At 45.0% G+C, this 10,628-nt stretch overlaps 1 protein-coding gene across 1 annotated transcript in view; it reads left to right on the top strand.

Moving 5' to 3' along the window:
- Nucleotides 1-1,649: 1,649 nt before the first annotated feature.
- ZRANB3 (zinc finger RANBP2-type containing 3) overlaps nucleotides 1,650-10,628 on the top strand; it is a gene marked incomplete at its 5' end in the record, with an annotated part of 57,339 nt that continues 48,360 nt past the window's right edge. The window contains one exon of the mRNA XM_081341981.1: nucleotides 1,650-1,804. Within this exon, the coding sequence (XP_081198107.1) occupies nucleotides 1,650-1,804 (155 nt within the window). The remainder of the gene's footprint in view (nucleotides 1,805-10,628) is intronic.

Below are 10,628 nucleotides of genomic sequence, written 5' to 3'. Positions count from 1 at the left end.
ATCTCATAATGTAGCATTTGTGTTCTGGTTTTTGCACAATACAATGTTCCCTGCATGGTTTTAGGAGATTTCTAATAGTCTCCTAGAAAAAGAGAAACAACTTGTCTATATGAAAAAAATTAGTAATAATGTTTCTTCTTACTGTTTAGCATCTAATTTTTACTAGTAGTCAACATGTAAGAGAATGGGAAGGGCTCATTGTTAGGCTATTATTTCAGTACCAAAAATCTAGTAAATGGACGTGATTGATTAATTTGGACTGTGGCTAATATTTTCACAAAGCTTAGGGTTAAAAAAAGTTCTCATGTAAGTGAATCAGAGTATATGTGAAATACCCAAACAAAATCTCAAGATTATTTTTTTAAAATATGGATCCCAATGAGGATATATGGATCTTTTGAATACTATTGGCCCATATGTTCTATGGATGTACACATTTTTTGCCTACCAATCTTCCCAAAGTACAATGAATAAGTAGATTTAGATACTCTCTTGATTGCATTAATAAGATTCATTAAGCAAAACTTCGAATTGTTAAGATATTTCATCCCGTTCTGTTATTTTCCTTAAACAGATTATAAACTACTTGGATTTTTAGAACCTTGCTCTATTGCTTATATCAGTCATAATGTCATGTTTGTTAATGGACTGTAATTAATTGCTAGTATTATCTTTTCATCTTTTATAATTACAAGCTACATTGCTTTTTATGATGTTCAACGTGAGTGTTTCTATTAGCTGTCTTCTCATCAGTGAATTTTCTGTAGAATAAAAACACTGGTTACAATAGCCTTTGAAAGATATTTTATTTTGTGTCTATATGCATGCACGCGCAAATAGAAACACACTCCTGTGTAACTACTGTATGTAGCAATAACAAAATAAAAGAGTTGGAAGGGACCTTGGAGGTCTCTAGTCCAATCCCTTGCTCAGGCAGGAAACCCTATACCATTTCGGACAAATGGTTGTCCAATCTCTTCTTAAAAACCTCCAGTTTTGGCACACCCACAACTTCTGGAGGCAAGTTATTCCACTGATTAATTGTTCTATCAGGAAAGTTCTCCTTAGTTCTAGGTTGCTTCTCTCCTTGATTAGTTTCCATCCATTGGTTCTTGTCCTGTCATTTTATTCCCAAATTAATGATCCATGTATAATGCTATTGTCTATGTCAGTGGTGGCAAACCTATGGCATGCGTGCCACACGTGGCAAGCAGAGCCCTCTGTGGGCATGCACGCACGCCGTCGCCCCAGTCCTAGGCCTTCAGCTGGTTTTCATAAAACTTTTGCTTTAGGCCTCTGCTGCCGTGTGCAAAACAAAAAAAAAGGTTCAATCAATGAATCAATTTCAACTTCTTGCGGGAAAAAAAGATCTCGCAAAGTTGGAATTGATTGATTGAACTTTTTAGTCCCACCCAGTCTGCCGTTACCACCGCAGCTACGCCCACCCAATGGGTCATGCCCACCCAATGGGGCACACCCCCCCAGCACCCGACGACACATAGGTGGGTTGTGGGTTGCAGTTTAGGTACTCGGTCTCTAAAAGGTTTGTCATCACTAGTCTATGTTGTCTTCAACATTGCTGAATAGTAATGAAGAATAATGCTGAATTTTTAATAACCTCCCCTTTTTTCACTTTTGCTAGAATAAAGATGGCAGCTATTATCCAGGAGAGTCCTAGAGTTGGAATCTCATGTTCAAATTCTGATGCTGATGAAGAACTTTCTTATCTACCTGAGAAGCTAAAGGAAAAGCTGCTTCCTTTTCAGAAGAAAGGAATTATATTTGCACTAGAAAGAAGTGGCAGGTAAAATTATCTTAAAGATGAGTAGTGATAAAATTGTTTCCAAAATACAACCTCTTCTGGCCTACTGGGTTGAATGGAAGTTCTGTACAAATGTTTACTGAAGTTTTGGATTTGAAATATTGTGTACTATTAATGTCAAATTGTTGAAACTGAACCTAAACTTAATTCTGGTTTTTGAGTTTGGATTCCAAGTCATTGGTCTGTAAATAGCGGTCCTTGATCAAGCTTGACATTTTATTTATTTATTTATTTATTTATTTAACAAATAATCGAAGGTCCTTGATCAAGCTTGGTATGCTATTTATTTATTTATTTTACAAATAATCTAAGGTGGCGATTATACCCAATAAACTTATTTTCCCCACAACATCAATCCTTTGAGGCGGGTTGGGCTGAGAGAGAATGACTGGCCCAAGGTCACCCAGCGACTTTCACTTTCTCACAATCTCCCACTTTGTTGCTGAGGACTTAACCACTAGACCAAACTGGCTGTCTATATATTTCTGTTTATTTTATTATAGATACTTAAATTACAATGAAGGTAAAAAAAAATTAAGAAAAAATAGAAAGGAGATTTGTGGATGGTATAATAAAACTGAATAAAAAACGGAAAGTAATGTTAGACTAGTATTGTTTTTTAAAGTAACTTGTACAGTTTAAAAGACCACACCTGGAATACTGCAGCCAACTTTGGTCACCATACCACAAAAAAGATGTTGAGAGTTTAGAAAAAATTCAGAGAAAAGCAACTAAGATGATCAAAGGCCTGGAGGCTAAAACTTACGAAGAACTGCTGTGGGACTTGGGTTTGGCTAGTCTAAAGAAAAGAAGAAATAGGGGAGACATGATAGCAGTGTTCCAGTATCTGAGGGGCTGCCACAAGGCAGAAGGGGTCAAGTTGTTCACCAGAGGGAAGGACAAGAAACAATGGTTGGAAACTGATCAAGGAGAGAAGCAACCTGGATTTAAGGAGAAACTTCCTGACAGTGAGGACAATCAACCAGTGGAACAGCTTACCCCCAGAAATCGTGGGCACCCCATCACTGGAGATCTTTGAGAAAAGACTAGACAATCACCTGTCTGAGATGGTGTAGGTTCTCCTGCTTAAGCGGGGGGCTGGACTAGAAGACCTCCAAGGTCCTTTTCAGTTCTATTATATTACTATTACTAAAAGGTTGAGTCAATCTACAATAATTAACAACAAATGCCAGTATACTATGAATCATAGATTAAAGTGAAGAATTAACAAAGAATTCTAGGTAACAAAAATTCAATCCTTATTTAGTAAATTAAACAAAATCTTAAGTATTAAAACAGTAAGAGAAACCCAATTTTGGGAGGTAGCATATGGCTACAAATAGAACTATAAACTATGAATGGTTTTCAACATAAATTCTGTTTCAGAATTGTTCTGCAAATACAAAGTTATTTTTACATTGATGCATACTCCTATGTCTTAAAGTGGTATTCTTCTATAGAAAAGATTGCAAGCAATTTTCAGTAAAAAGCATAAAGTGTCCTGGCAATTCTTAGCAGATTTATATGGAAATAGAAGAATTAACAGAATGATAGCTGATTGCAAAGAAAATTCAATTTTTAAAATTTGTTCAGTTCTGTCATAAATAATCTTTCAGAATTGTTGAGCATAATATTTCCATCAAATGAAAAAGTAACTGTCAAGAGTGATTTTTTTTTCTTATTTGGATACTCGAGCTGGAGGTTGACAGTAATTTAAACTGATTATTGCATTTCCAGTATTTTCTTTTAGAAAATTGATTGTCTATTGTAGCAGCCAGTAGTAGAGTAATATTCCAATGATAAAATATCTTGTAAGTCTGATATTCACACTAAATTTAATATTAATATTTCCATTAATATTCCCATTATTGCATATCATCCTGTTTAAATTTTGTACCCATTGATTCATAGTCTTTGACTTGTTCAGTTTCTGAATTATATTCCACTGACAGTTTGCCAGTAACCTCCCCAAAAGTTACGAATCTGGCATTACAGGTTTTTCAAATTCAACTTTATCAAAAAGTGTCTGCCCATTCAACCCATACAGCACAACTGACACAAGCTATGAAAAGGGTAGCATTGCCATACACCAGAAACAACACACTCTTACAACCACACGGCTTCACTGTGGTACACAAACCAACTAAAGAACTCCAAAATACCTTGTTAAAAAAGACCCATTAGCCAGAAGAAAAAATAGGAGTCCCATACAACATATCATGTAAGGACTGTAACAACTGCTGTCTAGAACAAACAGGCAGAAGTCTAGCAAAGTGCCTCCATGCACATTAATTAGTATAAGAAGACATGACGAAAATCCCATAATTTGACTATACAGTATATGGACAGACTTAGTCATAGCTGGGAGACTGTGAGCATCCTAGACCAAGCTAAATGCAAAAACTCTAGGGAATTCCTAGATGCTTGGCACTCAGACAGATCAGCCATCAACAGGCACAGAGAGATAAACAACATTTAAAAGAGACAATAAAAAAGCTAAAAGGGAAACAAGGCCACACCACCTTGCCTGCAATCAACACTCAAAACAGCAGGAATCAAATCTAGGATTAACACCAGATAAACAAGCAGTAAACAATACCTTAATCAAGGAACTACCAACTCAGATGAACAGTCAAACAGTAAACAGCAGCCTATCAAAGGAATTACAAAGAAGAAAACAATACCCTTAATCTGACAGGTTAGGCTCTTTTTAGTGTATTTACTACTATATAGTAAGATATAAATGTTTATAAACAGATGTTTATATAGTATATAAACACAGACCAACCCTACTCCTTTCTAGCACTGAGGTTGTTACCTAGCTGGGTAATGAAATGTCTGCAGGAAAACAACTAAGTTCATATTGCACCATGAGTTCCACATTGACCTTTTGCTGTATCAGTTAGATGTCAGTCTGCTGAATTCAATGGGGAATTTGGAGGGAGGGCCTTGCTGGGTTTGTAAAAACATGAATCAATAGCCTAGAGCAGGGGTGTCGAACTGCTGGCCTGCAGGCTGCACATTTCATCCGGAAGCCACGCCCACCCCATTGCCGGCAATGGCAAAATAGTCCCGATACGTCTCGCAACGTCATGTGACGTCACAAGTTTGACATGTCTGGCCTAGAGCCAGAATATCTTAAGGAATACTATCTCTCTTATGCAACTGGTCAAGTTTTTTTAGTCTTCAGAGTGCCTCCAATGAAGTGAGGCAAGGGAATATAAGGAATAGGACTTTTTTAAAAATTGTAAGGCCTGGCTTATGTAATGCTTTCCCCAGGAAAGCGTACCTGTTGCCCATCCAAAAATACGTTTTTGAGACAAGGCAAAGGTTTTCTTCTTCTCCCTAGCAAATTGGTAGTTTTGTACTTCATTTTAAGTGGGTGCCTTATACTACAATAAGGAATTTTATGAGACTCGTGTCTTTGCTATGAATTTTTAATTACCGTATATACTTGAGTATAAGCCGAATTTTTCAGCCCACTTTTTGGGCTGAAAAATTCCACTTCGGCTTATACTCCAGTCAACAAAAAAACTTACCGAGGACTTGTGCGCGGCCGAGGCTTTGGTGCTTCCGGGATCGCCCGCACCTCTCCCAAGCCACCGCCGTCCGAGACCTGCCGAAGTTTGGGGAGGTTTGGGGAGGTGCGCGCGCACCTCCCCAAACTCCGCGCCTTGCCTGCCTGCTTCTTTCCGCAGCGGAAAGAAGCAGGCAGGCAGGGCGCGGAGGAACGGAGACTTGCCGACGTTTGGGGAGGTTTGGGCGCCTCCCCAAACCTCGGCAGGTCTCCGTTCCTCCGCGCAGACCTGCCGACGTTTGGGGAGGTTTGGGCGCCTCCCCAAACCTCGGCAGGTCTCCGTTCCTCCTGCCGACCTTTGGGGAGGTTTGGGCGCCTCCCCAAACCTCCCCAAACCTCGGCAGGTCTCCGTTCCTCCTGCCGACCTTTGGGGAGGTTTGGGCGCCTCCCCAAACCTCCCCAAACCTCGGCAGGTCTCCGTTCCTCCTGCCGACCTTTGGGGAGGTTTGGGCGCCTCCCCAAACCTCCCCAAACCTCGGCCGGTCTCCGTTCCTCCGCGCAGACCTGCCGACCTTTGGGGAGGTTTGGGCGCCTCCCCAAACGTCCCCAAACCTCGGCAGGTCTCCGTTCCTGTTTGGGGAGGTTTGGGCGCCTCCCCAAACCTCCCCAAACCTCGGCAGGTCTCCGTTCCTCCGCGCAGACCTGCCGACCTTTGGGGAGGTTTGGGCGCCTCCCCAAACGTCCCCAAACCTCGGCGGGTCTCCGTTCCTGTTTGGGGAGGTTTGGGCGCCTCCCCAAACCTCCCCAAACCTCGGCAGGTCTCCGTTCCTCCGCGCAGACCTGCCGACCTTTGGGGAGGTTTGGGCGCCTCCCCAAACGTCCCCAAACCTCGGCAGGTCTCCGTTCCTGTTTGGGGAGGTTTGGGCGCCTCCCCAAACCTCCCCAAACCTCGGCCGGTCTCCGTTCCTCCGCGCAGACCTGCCGACCTTTGGGGAGGTTTGGGCGCCTCCCCAAACGTCCCCAAACCTCGGCAGGTCTCCGTTCCTGTTTGGGGAGGTTTGGGCGCCTCCCCAAACCTCCCCAAACCTCGGCAGGTCTCCGTTCCTCCGCGCAGACCTGCTGACCTTTGGGGAGGTTTGGGCGCCTCCCCAAACGTCCCCAAACCTCGGCAGGTCTCCGTTCCTGTTTGGGGAGGTTTGGGCGCCTCCCCAAACCTCCCCAAACCTCGGCAGGTCTCCGTTCCTCCGCGCAGACCTGCCGACCTTTGGGGAGGTTTGGGCGCCTCCCCAAACGTCCCCAAACCTCGGCAGGTCTCCGTTCCTGTTTGGGGAGGTTTGGGCGCCTCCCCAAACCTCCCCAAACCTCGGCAGGTCTCCGTTCCTCCGCGCAGACCTGCCGACCTTTGGGGAGGTTTGGGCGCCTCCCCAAACGTCCCCAAACCTCGGCAGGTCTCCGTTCCTGTTTGGGGAGGTTTGGGCGCCTCCCCAAACCTCCCCAAACCTCGGCAGGTCTCCGTTCCTCCGCGCAGACCTGCCGACCTTTGGGGAGGTTTGGGCGCCTCCCCAAACGTCCCCAAACCTCGGCAGGTCTCCGTTCCTGTTTGGGGAGGTTTGGGCGCCTCCCCAAACCTCCCCAAACCTCGGCAGGTCTCCGTTCCTCCGCGCAGACCTGCCGACCTTTGGGGAGGTTTGGGCGCCTCCCCAAACCTCCCCAAACCTCCCCAAAGGTCGGCAGGAGGAACGGAGACCTGCCGAGGTTTGGGGAGGTTTGGGGAGGCGCCCAAACCTCCCCAAAGGTCGGCAGGAGGAACGGAGACCTGCCGAGGTTTGGGGAGGTTTGGGGAGGCGCCCAAACCTCCCCAAACAGGAACGGAGACCTGGGGAGGTTTGGGGAGGCGCCCAAACCTCCCCAAAGGTCGGCAGGTCTGCGCGGAGGAACGGAGACCTGCCGAGGTTTGGGGAGGTTTGGGGAGGCGCCCAAACCTCCCCAAACGTCGGCAGGTCTGCGCGGAGGAACGGAGACCTGCCGAGGTTTGGGGAGGTTTGGGGAGGCGCCCAAACCTCCCCAAACAGGAACGGAGACCTGCCGAGGTTTGGGGACGTTTGGGGAGGCGCCCAAACCTCCCCAAAGGTCGGCAGGTCTGCGCGGAGGAACGGAGACCTGCCGAGGTTTGGGGAGGTTTGGGGAGGCGCCCAAACCTCCCCAAACAGGAACGGAGACCTGCCGAGGTTTGGGGACGTTTGGGGAGGCGCCCAAACCTCCCCAAAGGTCGGCAGGTCTGCGCGGAGGAACGGAGACCTGCCGAGGTTTGGGGAGGTTTGGGGAGGCGCCCAAACCTCCCCAAACAGGAACGGAGACCTGCCGAGGTTTGGGGACGTTTGGGGAGGCGCCCAAACCTCCCCAAAGGTCGGCAGGTCTGCGCGGAGGAACGGAGACCTGCCGAGGTTTGGGGACGTTTGGGGAGGCGCCCAAACCTCCCCAAAGGTCGGCAGGTCTGCGCGGAGGAACGGAGACCTGCCGAGGTTTGGGGAGGTTTGGGGAGGCGCCCAAACCTCCCCAAACAGGAACGGAGACCTGCCGAGGTTTGGGGACGTTTGGGGAGGCGCCCAAACCTCCCCAAAGGTCGGCAGGTCTGCGCGGAGGAACGGAGACCTGCCGAGGTTTGGGGAGGTTTGGGGAGGCGCCCAAACCTCCCCAAACAGGAACGGAGACCTGCCGAGGTTTGGGGAGGTTTGGGGAGGCGCCCAAACCTCCCCAAAGGTCGGCAGGTCTGCGCGGAGGAACGGAGACCTGCCGAGGTTTGGGGAGGTTTGGGGAGGCGCCCAAACCTCCCCAAACAGGAACGGAGACCTGCCGAGGTTTGGGGACGTTTGGGGAGGCGCCCAAACCTCCCCAAAGGTCGGCAGGTCTGCGCGGAGGAACGGAGACCTGCCGAGGTTTGGGGAGGTTTGGGGAGGCGCCCAAACCTCCCCAAACAGGAACGGAGACCTGCCGAGGTTTGGGGAGGTTTGGGGAGGCGCCCAAACCTCCCCAAACAGGAACGGAGACCTGCCGAGGTTTGGGGAGGTTTGGGGAGGCGCCCAAACCTCCCCAAAGGTCGGCAGGAGGAACGGAGACCTGCCGACGAGCCTTGGCCACACAGGGTATTCCTGTGTATTCAGGCTTGCAAAATGGCGGATCGAGCCTCTGCTGGCGGCAGAGGCTTGCAGAACGGCGGATCGGCTTATACTCGAGTCAATAACTTTTTCCAGTTTTTGGGGGTGAAATTGGGGGTCTCGGCTTATACTCGAGTCGGCTTATACTCAAGTATATACGGTATGTTTTCTTGTTTTTTATTTTCTGAACTTTTTAGTGCTTTTTGAGATTTAATAGTTTAAGAAACTTTGTCAGTCCTCCAGAAGATTTCAGTCATTAGATGGATCGCAAGTATTACCAATAGTAAAAATAGAAAAGTACCCCATACTGCTGTCAGACTGATAGTTCTCATTAGCACCACATTCAGTTTGAACATTCTATATTTGTGTCATTTGAGGCTCTATTTTTGGCAAGGTTCTGTTGCAAGACAAGTCATTTTGTTTCAGAATTAGGACTGCATCGTGTGATTGGTGACATATAAATGAAATGGTAGCTTGAACATTTTAAAATGTACCAGGTTCACATTCTTTAAATAACTCCAGTATGAGAAAGATGTTAATGCTAAAGTACTGCCTTGTATGTGGGATGCAAATTATATGCTGGAGTGTTATATAAAACTGATTCACATGAGTGGGCGAAAATCCTAGGAAAATCTGGAGCTCCAAATTAAAGGGAAACAGAACTCTTCCTCTGTTACAGAATGTTCTGTAGTTAGAATGTGTAAGGACTGTTAATTAAAAGGTGAAGGGGGTCCATTGGTATTAAATCAAATTTGCTTTTGCTTTATTATTCTTTCTTTTGTGTTTGCTTCTGATGTCTCTCTTAAACTGTGCTCAATTGTTAGGACCTCATGTCAGAAAACATAGAAAGCTGAGATATAAATGTTTTCAATTAATTATAATGCTGAACAAAATAAAATTCCATTTTTAAAAATGACAGCTTATTATTCATGTGCATTATAAATGATGGTCCATCTTTTTAGGTATGCTTGTCTAAAGGCTGGATCACAAATTTCTTAGGACAAAATCATGTCCCCTCTTAATTTGTGAAAACTGTGTTATGAATCATAGTTGATGGCAGTTCAGCTTTCATGGAACACAAGTCCTGAATAATCCTTTTCACAGGCATTCAGTTTGTGCAACATAATTTCTTATTTTGCAAAACAGCAGCTGTGTGTTTTCTTGTGCTATATTGCAGGTTGGCTTTTACAGACTTGGGGACTATGTATTTGCTTTAATTATCCTTTCCAAATAAACTATTAAAGTGAATGTGAGTAGTCCAGAAGCTAGAATAATGGGCTGGAATTTGAGAAATGTATTTTCACATCTGTGTCTCCTTAATTGAGCAGAGTTCCAGCAAGTATCTCCATTTATTTGTTATGGTTTGGTAGAGATAAATATGATAAATTACAAAGATGGCCCTTTTTTCAGTTTAGAGAGAAACTAAGCTTTGTACATTCAACAAAAAACATGAGCCTCCTTTGGTAATTTAGTGTCTTTAGAAATAGAGGTTATGCAATTTAGAAACTTTATGTCTTTAACGTAAAGGTTTGAGGACTTGCATGTTTATAAGGGTTAGCATTTGTAGTTTCTTGACCAACAGCTTTGATTTGCTGAAAATATTGGGAATAGCAGTCCCATCACATCTGGATGGCATGAGGTCAGAGATCTGGCCTAAGGGAGAGTTAATAAACTCAATGGTTCTCAGTGCAAAAACTATGTGAGACTTATATTCACTGAAATGTATAAAGACAATAAGGACTATGAAGTAAAATGCAGCTGTTTGTCTTTTACATTTGTGCATACTTTCATTACATCTGTATTCCACAAATCAATGTATTCAACTTGTTACTGTAATATCGTTACTCTTTCTGGAAAATGAAACAATATTTTAGGTATATAATGTAGCTTGTTGTGGCATGTGACTTCAGTCCTTTCATTTTTCCCCCCAGGGCAGGGGTAGGCAACCTCGGCTCTTTTATGACTCATGGACTTCAACTCCCAGAATTCCTGAGTCAGCTCAGGAATTCTGGGAGTTGAAGTCCATGAGTCATAAAAGAGCCAAGGTTGCCTACCCCTGCCCCAGGGCTACCATTTAAGAATATAGAGATAAAGGGAGTAAAATATTTTCTCAGAAATTAGTTTCATTATGAGT

This window comes from Vipera berus, assembly GCF_964194415.1.
Source record: "Vipera berus genome assembly, chromosome: 1".
Taxonomy (NCBI): Eukaryota; Metazoa; Chordata; class Lepidosauria; order Squamata; family Viperidae; genus Vipera; species Vipera berus.
This window is presented reverse-complemented; position numbering and strand designations above follow the sequence as displayed.